Source organism: Gadus macrocephalus, chromosome 16 (assembly GCF_031168955.1).
Source record: "Gadus macrocephalus chromosome 16, ASM3116895v1".
NCBI lineage: Eukaryota > Metazoa > Chordata > Actinopteri > Gadiformes > Gadidae > Gadus > Gadus macrocephalus.
In genome coordinates this window covers 25,544,402-25,566,589 of record NC_082397.1, presented here as the reverse complement: position 1 = coordinate 25,566,589, position 22,188 = coordinate 25,544,402, and the positions used below count along the sequence as shown (strand labels likewise).

The 22,188-nt window shown below is 41.0% G+C and overlaps 1 protein-coding gene across 1 annotated transcript; it reads left to right on the top strand.

The window, feature by feature from the left end:
* The first annotated feature begins 205 nt into the window (after positions 1–205).
* Positions 206–12,006, top strand: LOC132475072 (phosphatidylinositol transfer protein alpha isoform-like). Its single transcript, XM_060076058.1, has 12 exons — positions 206–368; positions 1,559–1,589; positions 6,364–6,509; positions 6,723–6,814; positions 7,692–7,699; positions 8,911–8,985; positions 9,309–9,392; positions 9,518–9,595; positions 9,797–9,907; positions 10,012–10,134; positions 10,981–11,040; positions 11,277–12,006. Exons 1-11 carry the CDS (start codon positions 352–354, stop codon positions 11,026–11,028), a joined length of 813 nt encoding a protein of 270 aa, XP_059932041.1. The 5' UTR covers positions 206–351; the 3' UTR covers positions 11,029–11,040; positions 11,277–12,006.
* Positions 12,007–22,188: the final 10,182 nt, after the last annotated feature.

The window sequence follows — 22,188 nt, the reverse complement described above, 5'->3', positions numbered from 1 at the left end:
CAGACACATAGTATCACCTGGAGCTCTAGTAAGAGACACATAGTTTCACCTGGAGCTCTAGTACCAGACACATATTATCACCTGGTGCCTTAGTAACAGACACATTGTATCACCTGGAACTCTAGTAACAGACGCATAGTATCACCTGGAGCTCTTGCCACCTGCAGAGACAATATCACCTGGAGCTGCGAGGGGCGGTCCGAACTTCCACGCTCCGCCCCTTTCTACAAAGCGCATCTTTCAGGAAGAAACCCAATACAACAAACTTTAGGACCGACTGTGTCGACCGACAAGGAAGGCTTTGGACTAAATAAGTGTGTATGCTGCTTTTGGACGGAAAGAACTATCACAATGATCATTAAAGAATTGTAAGTAGACCCTAATCGAGCAATACGAATGTAGTTACTATACTGGAATGAGAATGAAGCGCGATTTTCCCTGGATGTTTTCTGACGATCCGGATTCCCCACGAACAGTGACGTCCGATCAATGTTAAATAAAAGGTGTAAAGCGTTCTTCATTGATTAAGGTTATACCTACTGATAGGTGAGTGTATCTAGTAGGTAGGTGAAGGCGAAGCACTTTCTATTACACACACACACACACACACACACACTGTAGGCCTATATGTATATGTATATGTATATGTGTATATATATATGTATACATATGCACTCTATATTGACCATGTAGGCCCAGTTAGGGTCACCTGAAAGCAGACCGGTGTTATTTTTCCGTTTCTTATTTTGAGGCATTTTCGAGGGTGATGTTGTGTACCCTTACGAACCACCAAGGCAGTTTCCAGCAGGCACTAATAACGATCTCAACCTATTATGGGAGTCTTTCCTGACCAAAGTGAAATAATGTTTCCACAATTGTTTCAAGCAAGTATGATAAGTGATACTTTATCCTCGTTCACACTAGGCGGATGTAGACGACCAGTGGAGATGAATGAGTGCTGCTTGATGTCAACACAGTCTTTTCATGTTTCTTAAAGCCACTGTGAGGCTTTAAGCCAACAACACTGCCACACGGATCTGTTTCTAATGAAATATTCATGTCTCAGTGGACATGCAACAGGTGGCCATTAAATGGCAACTGTATCATAGCACACAAGACAGACATGATGTAGGTTACACCTAGACACAAGATGGATATTTGCATGTGCTCATAGTGCGAGATACAACCTCCTTGATGAATAAAAGCCCCATTAATACACCTATCTAAAAGTGATCTTGGACTTCAACAACATCTCTGGCCCAAAATGACCTTAAAATGTAGAATAACTGATCAAAAGGGGGGTAACATAATGACTTATAAGGTATAACACATTAAATCAAACAAACTGCGAGGAGACGGGGTCACATGGATACTATAGTCTGAAGACCATAAACTCTTCCAAGATGCAATCCACTTCAACCAAAGGTCACACTGACTCAGCGCCGAGCCAGCATTTCACCATGCTAGGCCAATAGGTTTAACCCACCACTGCGTTTCCTCTTTCAGTGTTGATAGAGAAAATTCTAATGAATCTCCTTCTCATCTCTATTTTATCCAGCCGTGTGGTCCTGCCCATATCCGTGGAAGAGGTAAGGACTCTATCTACTAACTCTCCAACATTCCTATGTCATCTATCTTTCTCTAGTTCCCTTCCTCTTCTCACCTTATCGCTCCCATTGCTTCCAAATAAACCATTCCATTATTTTGGCTTTAAACCTGAATAATGAGGTACTATGTCAGAAAGGTTTTCCTTTATGTTTTTATGCACAGATTTAAGCTTGCATAGGTTAAGGAGATTTTCATTCTGAGCTTCAACTGACAAGAGGAAAGCTGTGTGAATACAAAACAATAACAATTTGCCCAAGCAACCACTATTATATTAGAACATTGTTCTTCGCAATGACCAGTCTATTTGTCCCATGAAGGCCGCTTTGGCAAGAACGATGAATGTTCAATGAACTCGGCTATACCTCAGCCAAACCAGAACTACTGGTATGCACCTCTGTGTACTTACTACCTGTTAAATACCAATGCCTTTTGTGTGATGGGAGTCATTTCAGGTAAAACGGGTTATCATGACTCAGGGAGGGAAAGTAATGAATTAAACTGCAACTGAAAATGGGAATCATTGCCCATGGGTAAGCAATGAGGACTCCCCTACACGTGCATGACAGGATGGGTGTTTGAGTGGAGGCCACGAGGGCAAGGCCATCCTGCTGCCCATCCAGCTTGTTCCTTGGCTTCTTGGTGACACTGAGAAAGTCACGTTGCCTTAAGCAAATATCACAGTAAGCAAATGGGTTTTTTGTGTGTGCTTATAGAATGACTTAGGGTATTATAATCCCTTTCTCGATCACTTAGGGCAGCGGTTGTCAAAGTGGGATAGGTGGATTGATCTCAGTTCCAAAAATAGTCTCAGTACCAAAATTAAATGCATGAAGCTCAGTGTGGCAATACTCCCCTTCCTTTTATCCATGACAGGAAACTAAATCCCTGAAAGATCGACACAGTTTACTCTTGGTCTCGTTTTTGTATGTTGTGTATACTGTATATGTAAATGCCTGTTCAAATGTTGTTGATTCAGCAGAATTAAGAACAAAACCATTTTAGTGAGCTGTCCGTGATGCTCTGGCTACACTGTAGGATGTCAATTGTCACAGAGGGTACATGAGTTTTGGAACCACTAGCCTAGGGAAAACTATTAAGTCTGCTAGTGTGCTAGCCTAAGGGCTTTCGTTTCTTGGGGTCAGCATTGGATCCAAAATCAATTGTTGATTCAGTACATATGGCTCTCTATGTTTAGGAAACATAGGATCTCGAATCTACTCCAGACCGCTTTGCGCTTTGAAAAGGTTATATCAACAGATTGCAATAATGTAAAGGGTTAGAAATCAAAATAAATCAAATAAAAGGAAGTTGTGGAATTTATTCTGAATGACAGAAGATAATAATCGCGATTATTAGATTCATCTAGTTATTTATTCATACATTTTTCACCCCTACTTAGCCTACATTTACCATCGAGTCTTGAGTCTATGAAGAGAAATATTGTTAAAGAGCCATGCTTTTTAAGCCTGAGGGAGTATCAGTCTTGCTATACTTCATTCTTGTTTTAATCTAAATCTCTCCCTTCCCCTCCTCTTGACCTCTTCATCCCAAAATCCTGTAACCGGGAAATTCCCCCCCACCACCACAATGTGCAAAGACGTTTCAAGGCATTTATTTAAGCTTTATGAAACAAAAAAAAGCCATTTGAGACACCCCTAGAGAGATTATATTGATCTTCTAGTATATCATAGCCATTGTTGACCAAACAAAATTAAATTCCAAGCCCCAAACAAAATAAGAAGCAGATTACAAAAAGAGTTGTAGAGAACTTCTCACATTCACAGCAAAAGTAATATTTTTCTTGTGATTTGATCTACACAAACTCGATATCAAATGAAAGCTGAGACACTGATTCCAACAGTCCAATCTGCCGAACTAGAGGAAAAAAAAAAAGAATGAAAAAGTAAAAAACAAACTTCACTTTTTCTTTTTACAACCAAAAATGATGTCTTACCTATTTTATTTTTATCCTCATGATTGTGTTTAATCGCATAAAACCCCCATAAACGGATAATCCAGTGTCTGGCCAATATTTGCAACTAAACATTGTGTGTGCTAAGAGAGGGTTTCAGAAGAAATAGGTAAATTGCCTTCAATAACAACACACATTCTTCATCACTTTCTGATAGCCTTATGGTGCTACTACTACTTTATTTGGCTTGGTGTAATTTAATTCTATTCGACCTGACCTTTTAAATTGAGGGGTCAGATGTCAAATTTGTAAATTGGGTTCTGAAGATATCTACCAGTTTGTATATCATCAAGTTGATATTGTCAAATTTGCCTTGGATTGATTATTTGGAGATCTGCCTAACCCTACCTCTACTAAAACCTCTATCTCTGCTCTACTTCACTTTATTGGCATCACAAATTGACCCATGTACTCACTCAACTCAGCTCTTGTCCTATGGCCCTATAGAGTAATAGGGTGACCAACTGATTTGCGCTAAGTGGTATTTAATCAAAACATGAAGTTTATTTCAGGCAGAAATGAAATCTTCAACTTATGCGTAGCATAAGTGGAATTTTTCACTCTTACCAAGTATCCACATTGATTATTTCACTTGCGCAACAATCTCACAGGTTTTAACTTTTTTTATTTATTTTTTTCAATATTTCATGTTATTGCACTGACAGTTGTGGAGATATACTCTATTTACTTTGGGAATGTTATGTTCTAAATAAAACTCAGAAATAGGCCTAATTATGAGGATGTGATCTGATACCATGGCAAAGACTAACACACTGACTTGTCACCGCTTGCCGTTTCTTCAGACAAAAGCCAAAAGCGATCTGGTCCATATCTGGCTGAACCTGACCGACAGACCGGTATCATGAAACTGTTCAACTTGTCTTTGTTGTCGCTGTAGTCTATGATGGATCAGACAGGCGAGGCCAATGTGACACACGCACACACTGGTTCTACACGTCAAGTCACATTCCTGAGATCCTAGTCGATCACAGCAACCTACGGGAGCAACCACGCAGCAGAACCAAAAGCCCCCAGTCGGGTCAGTTCTGTGACTTCGCCAGAGATAGAAAGACTTCATCCAGGCTACTACTACACTGTATAAGGGCAAAAACCCTGCATCCAGGCTACTCTGTGTATGAGGGCTAAAACACTGCATTCAGGCTACTCTGTGTATAAGGGCTTAGCGACTGCATCCAGGCTACTCGGGGTATGAGGGCTAGAGACTGCATTCAGACTACTCTGTATGAGGTCTTAAAGACCACACTGTATGAGGGCTTAGAGGTTGCTCTGTGTATGAGGGCTTAGAGTAGGCATCCATGCTTCTCTGTATGAGGGCTTACGCTATCCAGGCCTGGCAGGGCCCAACTTTATCATTAGGGGAACACGATGCATACAGAGGTGTTGATGTGTTTAACGGTGTCCTGGTGATTCTGTGTTTTCTTTTAAAGCCCTACACAGTCTCTTGGTCGCTGACTCAACCTTCTGTGGCACTGCCCATGTGACTCATGCTTGCGGCATTAGTAACAGAGCGACTCCACGTCTCACCCCAACGTACGTGTGTGTGTGTGTGTGTGTGTGTGTGTGTGTGTGTGTGTGTGTGTGTGTGTGTGTGTGTGTGTGTGTGTGTGTGTGTGTGTGTGGTGGCCAGAGTTCGTAGTGGACAGGACTCTTTTGCTGAAGGGAAGGATCTGAAGTCAGTCAGCCTTTACAGAAAATCTAATTATTGGGTTGGTCCGACTATGATTGGATTATTAAGATGCATGTATACACCTTAGTTGGACTAAAATCTAACCAAATTGAGTTTCTCATAGTCTTATTAAGACCCCTAGATTATTAGATTGAGTTGCATAAAGGCTCAGTTATGCTCCCATTTCGTTCGTAAATAGAGACATACGTTATCAACGGTCTAAACGTCACTGCCCTCATACTTTCATGCGTCTTTTACGTTGGAATGGACGTTGAGCAAAACATCCTCTAGAGGACATATGGACGAAATGAAATACGGACAAAATGAAATACGGACAAAATGTACGCAGAGAAAAAAGAGTACGGACAGATTTTCTGTCCGCATCCGTATGCGTATCTAACATAGAGCATAACCTTTCATTCACACTACATGCGTCCGTCGACGGATCTCATTGACTTTGCATGGGGCGCTCTTGAAATGTATTGTGGGTCCATCCGTTCTGTCGGCTCTGTGGCCTGAACATCACATGCAGACTCCCGCCGGAGGGGCTCTCCCGCCGGAGGACACACACGCCGGTGGCGGAGGTCCTCCGTCGGGAGTCCGCATACGGCCGAGAGGTCGGAACAATGGAGCGTCGGAGAAATGACATGGACCCGGTTCCGAACTGACAGCTGTCTACTGAAAACATCTTTCTCGAATGCCGCCTGAGTTTGTTGTTGCTGGTGACGTAAAGAGGTCAGCCGGTGGTTTTATTACCACTAGTTGAAAGGGGTACAGCGCCACCTATCGAACCGGGGTATGACATGCTTCGGCCAATGAATCGATTTTCTCACCGCCATGTATACTCGGACGATTGCAGTTGTCGAATTACGGAGCATAGTCGAACTATGGCTGTAATCTGATTAAGCTGTGCATGTAAACGTACTGAGTGTGGAAAAGAGGGGGAAATGGTTAACTGAGGTCAGGATGTGTGGTCACATGGTGCTGTGTCCCTGCCCCCTGCATGTAGCTGTTGTCCCAAACTTTTCAGCTTTGTTTTGCTTGTGCGTGTGTCATTGTTGCATTTCTTGTGTATCTCCCTGATGTGTGTGTGCAGTACCAAGTGGGTCAGCTGTACGCCGTGGCGGAGGCCAGTAAGAACGAGACGGGCGGGGGCGAGGGCGTGAAGGTGCTGGTCAACGAGCCCTACGAGAAGGACGGGGAGAAGGGGCAGTACACGCACAAGATCTACTACCTGCAGAGGTAGGGCCCGGGACGGATCATTGTTTTCTATTCATCACTAGGATGGATCCTTTGTCATACGCTGAAGGGGTCGCTATGAAGGAATGAATTGGGTCTGCTCATCGGCTTTAAAAGGTGTATAGTGTGACCTGGACTCATACTTATTATGATCACATGAGCATGGGGGAAGAAGAGGTGTCGCTCCATTCTGAATCAATTTATTTTTATCCGCAGTAAAGTTCCAAAATTTCTTCGTGTGATGGCACCCAAAGGTTCTCTTGAGGTTCACGAGAAGGCCTGGAATGCCTATCCATATTGTCGAACAAGTAAGACACACACACACACACACACACACACACACACACACACACACACACACACACACACACACACACACACACACACACACACACAGGTGTATGTGGCCCGTTTGTGAGGACCCAAGGATTGGGTCTATTGAAGTTCAGACATAAATCAGCCCTGATTTATGATGGTGATGAATTCTAGATGGATTCGACATTGGTGATTAATTGATATCCATTATGAAAGTGTTTAGCAGCTCCCATAGCTGTATCTTTTGTCTAACCTAGGTACGTGCATATTAACGGGCCTGGTTGGGCATAAGTACTTTGTGTGTGAACTCTGAATGCTGAGGCTGTATTTCGAAAAGTATTCACACAGAGTGGATTTTAATGGCTCGCCAGCTGCCCTGTGTAGTGACGTGTCAATACTGCCAGAGGCTCTGTTGAATACAAATCCTGATTTTCACCTCGACAATGTCAACAATTAACCTGGTGTCTTAGAAAACCGGCCAATCCTTCAACAGGCTGATGAATATTTATCTTTATTACTTTGACTGCAGTTTAAACAATGAACTTATTTCACCAAAAACATCCCCTCTTATGTTGGGGAAACTGATCAGAACCTTTGACCCTCATGTGGCGATTTCAGTCAGGCAGTTTACAAAGTTTAAAAACCTAATATCATATATCATACACATGAACAAGCTTGGAGAATATAAACATCAAGTTAGAATACTGACTGCGCTCGACCGACATTAAAGAGTGTTGTACTCCTTCTGCCAGGGCAGAACTATTCTCATAGTATTGGTGAAATACTACAAATGTAAAGGAGTGTGTTTCTTCTCTTTCCTGTCCTGACCCGTCTGTCTGCTGTGACCTCCCTCTCCCAACACTGATCCAGTTCTAACTGTAAGTACTGCAGCCCTGGTCTGGTCCCTGAGTTTCCTGTTAAGCTTCATATTATTTTGTAAGAATGGAACAGAACCCCTATTTCATACATGTATACATATGTGTAAATATATATATATATATATATGTGTATGTATGTATGTATATATATATATATATATATATATATATATAAAACACACACACACACACACACACGTACTATATATATATATATATATATATATATATATATACAGTATATTGGTACGACCCACACCAACTTTGGGACATTGTCTTTATGCAAGTGTGGTGCATGAGATGTTTTGTGTGAAATGCGCCACAAACTGTGGCGAACTAGGAGTGTTCAAGAAGCTTAACCCTTTCTCGGACACAGACTTCCCAATCAGCCATGAGCCAGGCTGAGCTCCTCACGTCCGCTGTGTCCTCGCCGCCGGAGTCCCTTTTTTGTGACTTTGAAGTTCCGAGGGAAAGCCACGACCATGTCAAGAAGAGATTGGAACTTGAATTCAGAGCAGAGTAGAACCTTCACAAACTGGTTACAGGAGACTGGCAGTAACATAGTCTCTTGCACCAGTTGTTTCTAAATTATAGTCTGGACCCTCTTCAGTGTCAGGACAAGCATGCCAGACACGCCTCAGCGGTGACGTTGGGCCTGGTTGGTTGTTGGAACAAGATGTTGTCTCAAATTGTAGGACTATAGGCCCACACTCAACACAGTAGTAGTGCATCCTTTTGGTTCATTATTATTTGTTTGTTCCTGTAACTATATAATTAACAAAGGTTACTGAAGGATTAGATAAACGGACACCACAGTGATTTTTGGTTGCTTGAGGGTAGCTCTATTGTAATGGAGAGGCATTCCAAGCTGCCCTGGGCCACTGCAGAGAGCCTAGTCGAGCCAAGCCAGCAAATGCGTATGGAAATGGGTCATGTGTTGCAAGACATTTTACCACCTATTGCTTTTTAGCTGAAAGATGAGACTGTAACTAGATTAAATCAGTCTTGCAATGTCAAGCTTGATTTCACGTGTGTGTGTGTGTGTGTGTGTGTGTGTGTGTGTGTGTGTGTGTGTGTGTGTGTGTGTGTGTGTGTGTGTGTGTGTGTGTGTGTGTGTGTGTGTGTGTGTGTGTGTGTGTGTGTGTGTGTGTGTGTGTGTGTGTGTGCGTGCGCGCAGAACTAACTTACTTTATTAACCCCCTCCTCCACAGAATGAATACATGGGTGAGAACTTCTTCATCAAGATTGAGACGTGGCACAAGCCCGACATGGGACAGACGGACAATGTAAGACGACTCAACGTGGACTACAAGCCTGTAGTCCCAACGACACGTTGCACAGTATACTAAGTGTTACTGATTTTCAAATGATTCCATTGCTTCTGTAGTCTATTTTCGGGCATTTTTAATGTTTCAAAAAGGTTGCACATGCAATAGCATGCATTGAACTTACAGATGGCAATTTTTGTTCATATTTACATCTCATCCTACGTTTTCAAAACAAGATAAATTTGAGTGGACCAGGATTAATCCATATCACATAACTGGTTTAAGGGTTAGTTTTTCTTTAATATCCATTGTAACCATCGAGGTGCATGACCCCCTTGCAGGTTCATGGACTAGACCCTGATGACTGGAAGAAGGCAGAGGTGATTCACATCGACATCGCTGACCGAACTCAAGTAGGACAAAAGGTAGGTTTAGGTGAGATGCAGCTTTCAGCTTTGCTTGGTGTCTCTAACACCTTTGTGGGTACCCTAGCTCTGTTTCAAGGTATTTAGGTTGTTTTTAAAACTTTTTGTTGACATTGTTTATGCAGGATTACAAGCCGGATGAAGATCCTGCCACCTTCGTATCAAAGAAGACCAGCCGAGGGCTCCTGGGACCTAACTGGAAGGTACCAGTATTCTGTCCCATTCTGTGATGCTCTTATTTGTGCTAGGTAACTTCATGTGCAGAATTCTTTGTACCTAATATTGCTTTGAAAACTCTGGTTGTGAGTTCACCATCAGGACATATAATAAAGTTTGGCAGTTGCTATAAAATAATGTTTGACAACAAAATAGCTGTTTTATATTACCAAACATCGTTTTTTCAGACAGAGCTGAAGAACAATTTGGCCTGTCCTCACATGTGTGCTTACAAGCTTGTAACGGTCCATTTCAAATGGAGAGTAATTCAAGGCAAAATGGAGAATTTAATCCATAAGGTAAATAACTTTTTCTCTCCTTGTTCCATCCCATTGTGTTGCTTTGGTCCTCCATCTCACTCATTCTCTCTCCTTTACACCCGGCCCCCTCCTCCTCTTCACAGCAAGAGGCACGTTTGTTTAACAACTTCCACAGGCAGCTGTTCTGCTCGTTGGACCAGTGGGTGGAGCTGTCTATGGACGACATCAGGCGCATGGAGGAGGAGACCCAGAAGGAGCTGGACAAGGTAAGCTCTGCTCTCTGTACTTGGTACAAGTTGGGCGGTAGAGCGGCTTGGCTGGTGACCATAAGGTTGCTGGTTCGATCCCTGCTTCGCGAGACACCTGCTGCTGTCGAGCTTGCTTTCATCTTGCATGGTTGACTCTGCCGTCACTGTGTGACTGTGTGCATGAATGGGTTAATGTCCAGCAATATTGTAAAGCGCTTTGGATAAAAGCGCTATATGATTGCAGTCCATTTACCTTTTTTTTTCTTCTCCTCCCACTCTTATTAGTTTTATACAACACGCCTGGTACAAGGCGTGTTGTACCAAACTAATAGAGTGGGAGGAGAGTCAAGGAGGATGCACGTTTTAATTTCTCCCAACCTATAACCTATTAACCAAGCCAGTGAGTTCATAGATGAGTCACTCTGAAGGTGTGCTCTCACATGCCATTTAAAAGCACTTCTCACATGTTCTCTTCTGCACACACCAAATCTACGAGTAGACTAGACTTGTTGTATGAGTCACATACGTTGGGCAAAGCAAAAAAATCTATTTAGTTCGGCCAAACGATTCTTGTTACATGGTTTTGACAAATGAATATGTTAAAAAGAGACACTGTGTTTTCTGCACTTTTTTCTTTGCCTGGCGCCTATTATTATGAAATGCTCTTCCTTATATACAAGCTTTGGTGCATAAATGTTACTACTTCAGATGCTCATGAAGGCGTGCACTCACATGAACAGGTGTCGTTCATTAAACTAGCCGTTTAAGACGATCACAAATTTATTGGCATGATGCCCATTGACAGATTTTGGGGTGTTTTGCTCCAGCACCGTTCCTTGACATTGTGTTTCCTTTTTTTTTTAGATGAGAGCAGAGGGAGAAATCAAAGGCATGGTGGACGATGGAGAATGACCTGCCCACAATGTGAGTCTGTTCCTGATTCTAAGCCTTACCCTGCCATACAATATAAAGTTGAGAAACTGCACCATCTCTTGGCCAGTACTGGTTATTGCAGCTTTTTCTCTATCCAATTTGCTGAATTCATATACATTTGTCACTCACCATACAGACTATGGCAAGTCCCCTGACAACTGAACTGTGTTTGCTTTGGTCACTTGTTTAATCAAGATTGGTTCATCACTCTCATTGTTTCTTTGCAGTGCCCACTCTGACCCAGAAGACCTCAGCTATCGTCTAGCGATCTAAATACTTTGCATCAAACACTTGGGATTAGCAGCACAGAGGCCCCAGTTTTGTCCATCCAGTTGAAGTTACTCTCACTTGAAGTCTGACACTACGGCTTATGCTACAGCTGTAGCTTACTATTTTCAAATGGAGTATGAAGATTGATTTATTTAATATGAAGATTGTAATGACCTTGGCTGATGTCAAGCCCTTCCTTACCTGGTTACTGATATCACATTAAACTTGTGTTTTAATTACGACTAATGTTATTTGGGATTTTTGGTTATTCTTATTCTGTATTTTTAAATTGTAAGTAGATGATTGAGTGCTTTGGAGAAACCGTTTACAGGCAGTCTAACGGAGTGACATTCAGATGTGTTTCAGTCTCTGTCGCAAAGCGCTCAGTGTTGGGTTTAAATGGGCTTCATATGTTCAGTAATGTTTTTAAAGTTGACAAGTGGATTAGCAAAGGGTTCAACTCCCAAACAGCTATCAATTATTTTATTTTTATATAATGAGTCCTAGTCATTGAATTAAACAGTTGTCCTACATTTGGGACGAGCATCAGAGGAAGGTTCTGCTGCAACTATTCTGAATCCTGCCTTGTGAGCTTGAACTCACAAGAAAATAAATATCTCACTGGATTAAACGGTATGTCTATTTAATGATGTGTTTTTGCTCATGTGATTAAATAATTGTATTGGATCCACCACTAGTGGTATCATTTGTTGAACATACAAATAATCACTTCCCTTTAGTCGTTAGTTTAATCTATGCTTCTGTCTTTACAGACAAAACAAGTGGGTAAAATTAAATATGACGATATATATAAATAGAAAATGCGGTGAGTGCTGTAGTACAAAGTGCAGTTGAAAATATATTTGAATAAAGCCACATAGATAAAGACATAAAGACATTTTAAGAGTTCAAAAGACTATATGAAGTAAACAATGTAAACATGCACACCATTCAAGTGAATGTAAATGGTTGGAAACAAATAAAGTGACAGCTAAATGAAAAGCGCAAAGCATTGCTAAAAATGCAGAAATGTAAAATGAATTGAACTGCTGCATTCGACACTGTAGACCATACTACCATATTACTTCTGGAAAAGTTAGAAAACTGGGTGGGGATTAAATTGGTTCAGGTCCTACCTACAAAATAGGAACTACTTTGTTTCCATTGGCGACTTTGTATCAGAATCACCCAACGTGACATGTGGAGTCCCACAAGGTTCGATCTTAGGACCCTCTTTATTCAACATCTACATGCTCCCACTAGGGCAAATCATGCAAAATAACAATATTGACCATCATTGCTATGCTGATGACACACAAATCTATGTATCGCTATCACCAAATGACTATCGGCCCATAGATCTGCTGTGCCAGTGCATTGAGCAAGTGAAGGAATGGATGTGCCGAAATTTCCTTCAACTAAATGAGAACAAAACAGAGATAATTGTATTTGGTTCTAAAACAGAAAGGCTTAAAGTAACCCAACACCTTCACTCTCTCTCCCTGAAAACCTCAATCAAAGCCAGAAATCTAGGGGTTATCATGGATTCAGATTTACATTTTGACAGTCACATCAAATCAGTTACAAAATCGGCATATTATCACCTTAAAAATGTAGCAAGACTTAGAGGGCTCATGTCCACCGAAGACTTACAAAAAATTTTACATGCCTTTATCACTAGTAAGCTTGATTACTGCAATGGTCTCCTTACAGGTCTCCCAAAACAAACTCTGAGGAAGCTTCAGCTTGTTCAGAATGCTGCTGCTAGAGTTCTAACAAAGACCAAAAGATTTGATCATATTACACCAATTCTGAAATCGTTACATTGGCTTCCTGTAAGTCAGAGAATTGATTTTAAAATCATGTTGCTTACCTATAAATCCCTACATGGTTTAGGCCCAAAATATTTAACTGATATGCTTCCACTACATCAGCCTTTTAGACCACTAAGAAGCTCCGAGACCAATCTGTTAATTATCCCCAGAGTAAACACAAAACATGGGAAAGCAGGATTTAGTTACTACACAACAAATAGCTGGAATAAACTCCCAGAGGATTTAAGACTTGCCCCAACTCTGAGCACCTTTAAAACAAGACTGAAGACTTTTATGTTTGCTATAGCTTTCTGCTAAATAACTTTGCCTTTATTTTCTATTTTAATACTAAAATGCCTTTTTAACTTTCTATTTTTGCATATGTTTTTCTTTTACTTACCTATTATTTTATTTTATTGTATGACACTGTTTATATGTGAAGCACTTTGAGTCTGCCTTGTGTATGAAAAGTGCTATATAAATAAAGTTGCATTGCCTTGCCTTGATGAATCTGAAAGGTCAAATGTATTGCCCTTCACTGCTGAAAAATCTGAAAGGTCAAATGTATTGCAGTGCACTGTTGAAAAACCTTGAAACTGAAATCGAAAACTGACGCTGAATTACATTACCTGAAGAAGCAAGTGCTTAAATACATTCTTACAAAATCTGGAAGCTAAACTGTAATACTGTCAAAGCTGAAAGATGGGATGTGTCGGTCGCGACTGATTCGTTACAACGAACGAATCCCGAACGTGAACGACAAGAACTGGTTCCCCAAAACAAGAAGAACTGGTTCTTTGATTCTTTTTTTTTTGACATAAACCAAACATATGGTCACGAAAATAAAATATACAAACGAACAGAGCTCCGTCTCCCCGCGACTTAAATTGATTGAGTCTACAACGTGCTCAAAGATTCAGCCAATGAGAGGTAGCAATGGTGTTGGAATGGCACCTGGGTAAACCAATGACAAGGCGGTACCGTCGAATATGCGCGCTTTCTCTGTCTGACGTATCTTGGGTCATACCATTCGACAATAGACTTGACCTCCATCTGTTTATTGGATAAACGCATTTCCCAATCCCAGGAGTCTTTGCTCCATTCTACGTCAATTTAAGAACAAACAAAGAAATTAAACTGCAGTTCGTATTTTTTATTTATGACCATGCAAGTTCTGTAATGCCTGAACAATGAAGAATTAAATGTAAAGTAAAATAAATTTATAAATGTAAAACCATGAATGAAATATAGAGAGTAAGCAAGTGGTATAAATATTGGTGGGACGTTTGTTATACTATATAGCAGGCATCTCCAAACGGCGGACTGCAGTCTTAACGGTCCTATCCGGACCCATGACAAAATAATAAAAAAATATATATATTTTTTATTTTAAGATGTAATCTGACGTAACGAACGAATCAAAACGACCGAATCAAATAAACGAATCGTTATAGTGAACTGAACTGAAAGAACTAGTTCCCGGAAAAGAATCATTTTGCCCATCCCTAAGTAGTAGTAGTGGTACTAGCTGTAGTAGTAGTAATAGTAATGGTAGTATTGCAGAATTCTTCAAGGAAAGTGATCAAATCCAAAGGATAGCTTTTAACAGGTACTTTATTTGGTTAAGTATTTCGGTACGGTAAACTGACTATGAAGCAAAAGGAGGTTGAAGCGTGTCTTTGCACGTGCAGAGCGTCTCCCAGCTGACCAAAGCTATATTAACCCTATCCTATGGGCTGCCAAGAGATTCCGAGGAGCATGCTCGATGTGTATGTTGTTATGGTCTGATCCGCATGGCCCGGAAGTAGTGGGAGGAGCCGGTGTGACGTATTACCCTCGGCCTTCTCACCTGTCTGTGGTGCTGCCCTCTGTGGATGGAGCTGTTATTGCAGCCTTCAGTAAGGTCCTGCTCCCCTTCTGGCTATGTATAGTATTTACAGCTTATATGTTTGGTCCTGCTTTCTAGTGGCTATGTGAGGGTAATGCAGCTTCTTAAAATACTTAACAGTAGTAGTTACTGAAGTAGTAGTAGTCGCTGAAGTAGTAGTAGTAGTAGTAGCTGTAGGGTTTGGGTTAGTAATAGTGGTTACAGGCTGCCATTCAGACATGTTGCCAGTCCGACATGCCTCCATTTTGACATACCCCCATTCCGACACCTTTTTAGTTCCGCCATTCCGACAAATGTGTTCAACCAAAAAGTAGCCATTTCAGTATTATTTATCTGTAATTAATTTGACTAATTCCACAGGGCGTGCGCTTATTTAACCTGCCCTGGGAATGTATAAATATTCTATGAAACTTAAAACTGGAACATTGATTCGTTAGAGTTGGATTTAAACTCAATGCAGGACCACCATTGGAATGGATTGGACGAACATTGGAACGAATTTTTTTGTTTGGAGTGCCACGGCAGAACGAATCAAGGAATAGGCGCAGTTAACTTCATATCGGCAAAAAGGCAATACAATGCGCTTTACAAAGGAGAAAGGCAAGAATATAGCACGCCCCAGACCCACCCCTTTCCACACAAATTCTCAAAGGGGATCAATATAAAGATTATATAATATCCCTGACCTTTTTTTTTTTTACCGATAAGTGTGTGTGTGTGTGTGTGTGTGTGTGTGTGTGTGTGTGTGTGTGTGTGTGTGTGTGTGTGTGATGTCGAGATGTCAACCTCGTAGAGCTCCGAAAACATGACCTCAACACAGAGACAAATTAGCCTACCCATATTTGTAGGAGTGAATTTGCTCCAAAAATCGATTTGTTTGCTGACAGCCTGCTGCTGTGGAATTGCGGACAGGTGTCCGTGTGATTGGCAACGCCTTCAAGGTGGGAACGGTGCGGTTCATCTCGTCAGTTCAAGTATTGTTCATGATGGAATAAAGATCAGTTCAACGGGAGCATTGGTGCCAGGCAGCACACGGCAAATTACACATTTATTTCTGTCTTGTAATCTCCCTGCTTTCCACTGTGCAGATTAAATCGCGCAGCATTCCACTGGGCGATTATCCCTGTTGCGTACGCCCTCTCACATTGTTGAAATCCCATGCTGGATGCTTTAATCTTTCTATGTGTTTTTTAGTTAATGATCGGGATATAATAAGACCACGTTGGCTATGTAATCGTGGACAAAAGGGGACATTTCATAGTGGATGGTGGAAACCAGGACATTTTAGCATCCCGACAGGCTTCTGCTGGGACTCTGTGTGGTATTATGGAATAATAGTGTAAGGAATGGCTTTATTTTGTAGTAACCGGATGGACGTCAGTACCGGGTGCGAGGTTAGCTGGAGTCCCGTGCATGCACACTAGTCAACAACGGCTGTACGGAGTTGATAATAAAGACAGACTCCGATAACTTCGTTGTACGAGCCTCATTATAATAATAACTCGACATGGTGTCAGAACTGGGCGACTTGTAAGCGGAGAGGAAAAATGTGAAAAGACGAAGAGGAGGAAAGTGTATTGTTTTGGCGGATGAATGGGAGACGAGCCGGCAGCTATGGCGCAACCTACACTAAAAGCTATGTTCACAATACAACCTCCAGGGGTCTCATTTATAACCGTTGCGTACGCACAAAACGGGGCTGAAATTGGCGTACCTGACATTCCACGCCAAGGTTGTGATCTATAAAAAACCAACTTGACGGGAAAATGTGCGCAGCCCTAAGCAAACTCTGACTCATGCGTACGCATAAGCCGTTTCTCAATTTGCGTACTTGTGCGTGCTCGTGTGCTCGTGGACTCGTGAAACGTCATCAGTCGTTGCCCGAGCACTGTTCCAATTCGAAGTACGCATCAAGCGAGTACTGTCGTAAAACCCGGAAGTGTTCTTGATGCGTGCTCGATCTCGCCGTTTCACCGAGCATGCATCGGAGATGGCTCGTGTGTACTTGCAACCGCTATAAATCCCAGGATGCATTTCGCACTCGAAGCAGTACGATGGCGGACAATATGGAGAAGACGCGCAACTGTAAGCTCAGTCATATATTTGTAGCTTAAGTTACTCTTAACTTATATATATATTTATATAATATATAATATAATAATAATAATAATAATAATAATATATAAATATATATATATATATATATATATATATATATATATATATATATATATATATATATATATATATATATAAAGTCGTGTGTGTATAGCTTATACACATGACAGGACACGCATATCTTTTCAATTTTTATTCATTCAGAATATTTACATACTATTTGAAAATGAAAGAGGCTGCGATTTTGTTTAATATCATTTGTTTATATTGTTCAGTAGTTTATGCCTAAATGAGGCCGTAGCACAGTTAACGGACGAGCAGAGGTGGTGACGTCATCGAGTCCGCTGCTGTTCCAATTGCAGGTACGTACTCGAGTGCTCGCAAGTCTGTGCTTGAAGTACGGACTTCCCAAGTACGTACTTGCAAGTCATCGAGTCCGTAGTACGCGTGCTAGGAATTGAGAAACGGCCATAATTTAGAGGAAAAGGAGAATTGGCGACACAGATGGTGTGGTGGTGAACTGAAGTCAGACCGAAGAATTGTAGAGTGAGAAGAACGATTATGTTTCATCATCGCCCTTCATTAATTTAATTTCCACCCGTATCATGCGTTAAATCTATGTAATCAGAATAATTTAAGTCAACTGCGTTATTTCTCAGTTATAACTCCAGAAACATCTCCTTAGAATATAAATTAAAAAAAATTCTCTATATTTAATCCCGTCACTCCATACTGTCCACTGACGGCGTGACTGCATGGAATAAAGCATCTGTCCAACATGGGTCAATAACATAATATTTTTATGTGACAGTGTAAACACATAATCAAATGTCAATTAAATCCCAAGTGTGGAAAACCAAGCCACACTCCTCATCACAATCGTTGTCCGTTACTCTTGATGCTTTTCATGACAAATCAGGCATTAAAAAGGGGTTATGTTCAAGAACATTTTACGTGGGTGATTACAAACTGATTATCCAAGGTGTTCTCGGTCAGTCTTATTACCGTAACCCTATAAATACAGAGGTGAGCGCCGTGGTAATGCTGCACCATATGGCACTTCTGGCGGACCATGCAAATGGCAGGATTCGGAGGGAGAGTGTCTTTAGGGGCCATAACGATTTATTGGTAGGCTACATAAAAATATGTAACTTTATGTCAGACCACTTCTTTTTTAATTCTGGGACTGTGCGCTCCGTGCTACTGACATAGTTCACTGCTGCAGCAACATGTTGCCACTCACTCTGCTTTTTGTTGTTGGCGATCCCAATCCCGTGACCGCTGAACAAAACTACTTTTCGGGCCTCCATCTCACCCAAGTGTCTCCACTTCAACCTCCGTGAAATTTCGCTTTTTTGCTTTTCTCAGTACTTCCGCCGTTGTTTCCGACAAGACATAATACTTGCATCTGAGTCTGTTTTATATGCAGATCGAATTCATGAGGTCATTTGCATTGACCATTCATGGTTAAAAAGGGGCGTGTACAGGGCGGAACGTGAAGCTGATTCAGCTGCGCACACTTGTAGGCAGTCTGTGATTTATAAAGAAAAGATTGCGTACTGTGTGCGTACGCAGGGTTTTATAAATCTGAATATTTTTTGGCGCACGCAAAACTTGGCTTTTGGGCATATGTACACTTTTAGTAGCGATCCCACGCACAGTTTTATAAATGAGACCCCAGAGCCTTTCGATTTTACCAAGCCTCAAGATTGGGAGCGTTGCATTAGGAGATTCGACCGCTTTCGGTTTGCAAGCACCTTAAACGAGATGTTGGACGACACTGCATATTTTTGATAGAATAATGAAAAATAGAATAATGTTCTAAAATACGTACAATATCATAACCACGTTACGCCCCATTGTACCGATCTTGGTTGTAGTTCCATGAGACATCCACTGGGGGTGATCGCGGGCGAATCCAGATTGAATGGGAGTCTATGGGGCTAGACGGCTAATTATGCCTCTTTCACCTGCTTGTCGTTGAAATATCGCAAATTTTATTGTAGATTCCGCAAGTTCAATATAGATTATGGTTCAAAAGTCAAATTAATGAGTACTTATGTCCTTTCGATTTCTTACAGTTTGGGCCATTGTTGGCCATACACGCTAGCATTCTGCTAATGAATGCTGATTGGTCAGGGACGGACTTGCGACTGATTACGACCAGAGACCCCTCTTGACGGCATCTGAAGCTGAAGCGCAATCAGAAACGTGTTAACTTCGACTTTCCGTGGAACTCAATTTTTGCATACTGTATTCATATTTTCCTGCAGGCCCTTTTATTTTTTAGATAGTATGTATGGTGAAAGTACATGGGCATAAATGGAATTTCTTCCATTTCTTGTGTTCAATGTTCAATGTGTTATATACATGGTAGGTAGGTACGGTATGACCACCTTAAATAATACAGTCAATGTCCCGCTCAATATCATTTCATCTGTCATTGTCTATTTTTTTGAAAATAAAGATAGTTTAAAAAAGAAATGCCTAGTAAATGTGCAATGATAAACTGCACTAACAGTGGAAACGGATTGTCCGTCTTTTCGTTTCCCAAGGACAGAAAAAGGTAATGTTCTTGCTTGCTCCTGTATGAATGGTCCTAGGCTACCTGAGGCTTCACCTGGTAAGGAAAGTTGCGCTGGAGCCCGGGTAAAATCGCGAGTGTCGAGTGTTGAGACTCAAGTACTTAACTTACCTCAACCGATTGTTCCATACAAATTGTTAGTTAACGATTTAACAACTTCAACATCTGCTATTACAGTTGTTATTTTTTTGTAGGACTTGGGCTAATGACCTTGCACAGAGGGAAAACCATCTACACCACTTGTCATTGATTTCTCTGCATTCACTGATCTTTACCGATGGGTTTGTTTTAAGCCATTGAATATAATTGCTCTGCCCTGCAACACATTATAAGCTACACATGTTTGTTAAATGAGAAATATGGTGTGAGTCACATTGAAACAGTAACAGTTGTATAACAGTAATTATACAAACATTATACCAACATTGCAACAGGCAAGTTTATTCAAACATCACACTAACAAGAACACAATTAGAAGAACAGTAACTAATAGTAACTAATAAAAAAAAAGAGAAATGATTTAAGGGCACCCAGTGCAACTTTCGAGGCTTAAAAATAAACATTCAATTTCTAGTCTTTTTTACACGTAGTAAGTTTCAATAACTCCATACCATTACATACCGACATTTAAGCAGCAAAGATGAGACGTCGTTGTGTGGTGAGAACTGATACAAAATTGATAACAACAACAATGCCGCCATTTTCTTTATTTTTTGTAACCTACAATAAATAAAGCAGGCTTCCAGTCAATGGAAAAATGGCTTCTCCCCACCGGCGATTGTTGTTGTTTACGATTTTCTATCAGTTCTCACCACACAACGACGTCTCATCTTTGCTCCTTGAATGTCGATATGTAATGGTATGGAGTCATTGAAACTTACTACGTGTAAAAAAGACTAGAAATTGAATGTTTATTTTTCATTGAATGTTTACATAAAGTTGCACTGGGTGCCTTTAACAACACTGAACATACTGAACAGAGGCAGGGGAAAAGGACAGAGGAAGAAGACTTGTCCGTTGTCACAGCATCAAGGTCCAACTGTAGAGATCAAGAAAGGAAGAGGCATGAGGAGGAGTACAACAGAACACTGCTCTCTAGCAGATTGTTTACTGATGTAAACTAAATTGATGCAGTCTTAAAATTATGATTCTAATCCAGGTTTCTATTTTAGGAGAAAGAAATGGCTCATAATCGTTACTAAAAAAAAGCTTTATCATCGGCACTAGTGAGGATTAGAAAAAACACTCTCTGTAAGTAACATACATATGTAAAACATTTGCGCATTTCTTTTTTTTACATTAGCTCACTAAAACTCTGTAACTAGGGTATTAAGCAAAAAAAAATCCTTACATCCAACAGCTGGTGTTATCGTTGCGGGAAAAGGGAAGTTCTTTAGAAACTGCCGTAAAGCAGTACCTCTGACAGTATGACAATGTGTGACGTCATCGCATGTTTTTAACGCCTTTTTAGAACAGATACGTGACCTTAAAAAAAAAGGGTCCTATGTTCCCCTGTAGCCATACATACCGGGGAGCATAGGACCCTTTTTGGGAAAAGCGGGGTGTTCCCCGCAATCTATCAATCTTTAAAAATATTTAAACTTTGACGCGACATTCGCGTGATGACAGCCAATCGGCGTTCAACAGCGTGGCCAGTGAGTGACATGTGTAACGTAACAGCCAATCAGCGTTCAACCGGCCAACTCAGTTCAGTGCAGTGCAGTCCAGGGTGAACTGCAGCATTGACGAGAAAGTGATTGTTGCCGTTTGCGGCTCCCGGAGCTCTTTATATATTAGTATAAAATATAATATAATTGTATAATAATATCACGGCCAAAAGCTCTGTGCGCCTCCGGATGGCCGTAGCGCGGGGAGCTCTCGTAGGGATTGGGCTTCTCGGGGTTTGTTTACCGGCGTATGAATACTGCAGTCATCGCCAGCCGACCCAGTTTTTTTCTGTACTTGTTTATACTAGCCATTACGGTAATAGCGTCTCAGAACTAGTTTAAAATAAAAGTATTCGTCGGGTACATACAAAAAGACAGTCAATAAAAGCAAATACTATCAAAGGAAGTGTACGGCCGTTGTGATATTTACTTTAAAAATAAAAGCCCACCAAATATGAGACATATTACATATGATTTTGGGTTCGATTTAATAGAAAATGCCCTGTTATTCCAGGCTCATTTCACGTCAGAGTCATAGTTCAAAACCCCATAGGGTCACCCAAGAAGTTTCAGAATGTTCTGATGTGGAGTTTCAAAATAAAAGCCCACCAAACATTCCAATACGAGACATACTACATATGATTTTGGATTCGATTTAAAATAAAATGCCCTGTTATTCCATGCTCATTTCACTTCAGGGTTATAGTTCAAAACCCCATAGGGTCACCCAAGAAGTTTCAGAACATTCTGATGTGGAGTTTCAAAATAAAAGCCCACCAAACATTCCAATATGAGACA

Coding starts and splice junctions, on each gene's coding strand:
- LOC132475072 (XM_060076058.1), top strand. Junction 9,596..9,796: donor TCCTGGGACCTAACTGGAAG/GTACCAGTATTC, acceptor TCGTTTTTTCAG/ACAGAGCTGAAGAACAATTT. Junction 9,908..10,011: donor TGGAGAATTTAATCCATAAG/GTAAATAACTTT, acceptor TCCTCTTCACAG/CAAGAGGCACGTTTGTTTAA.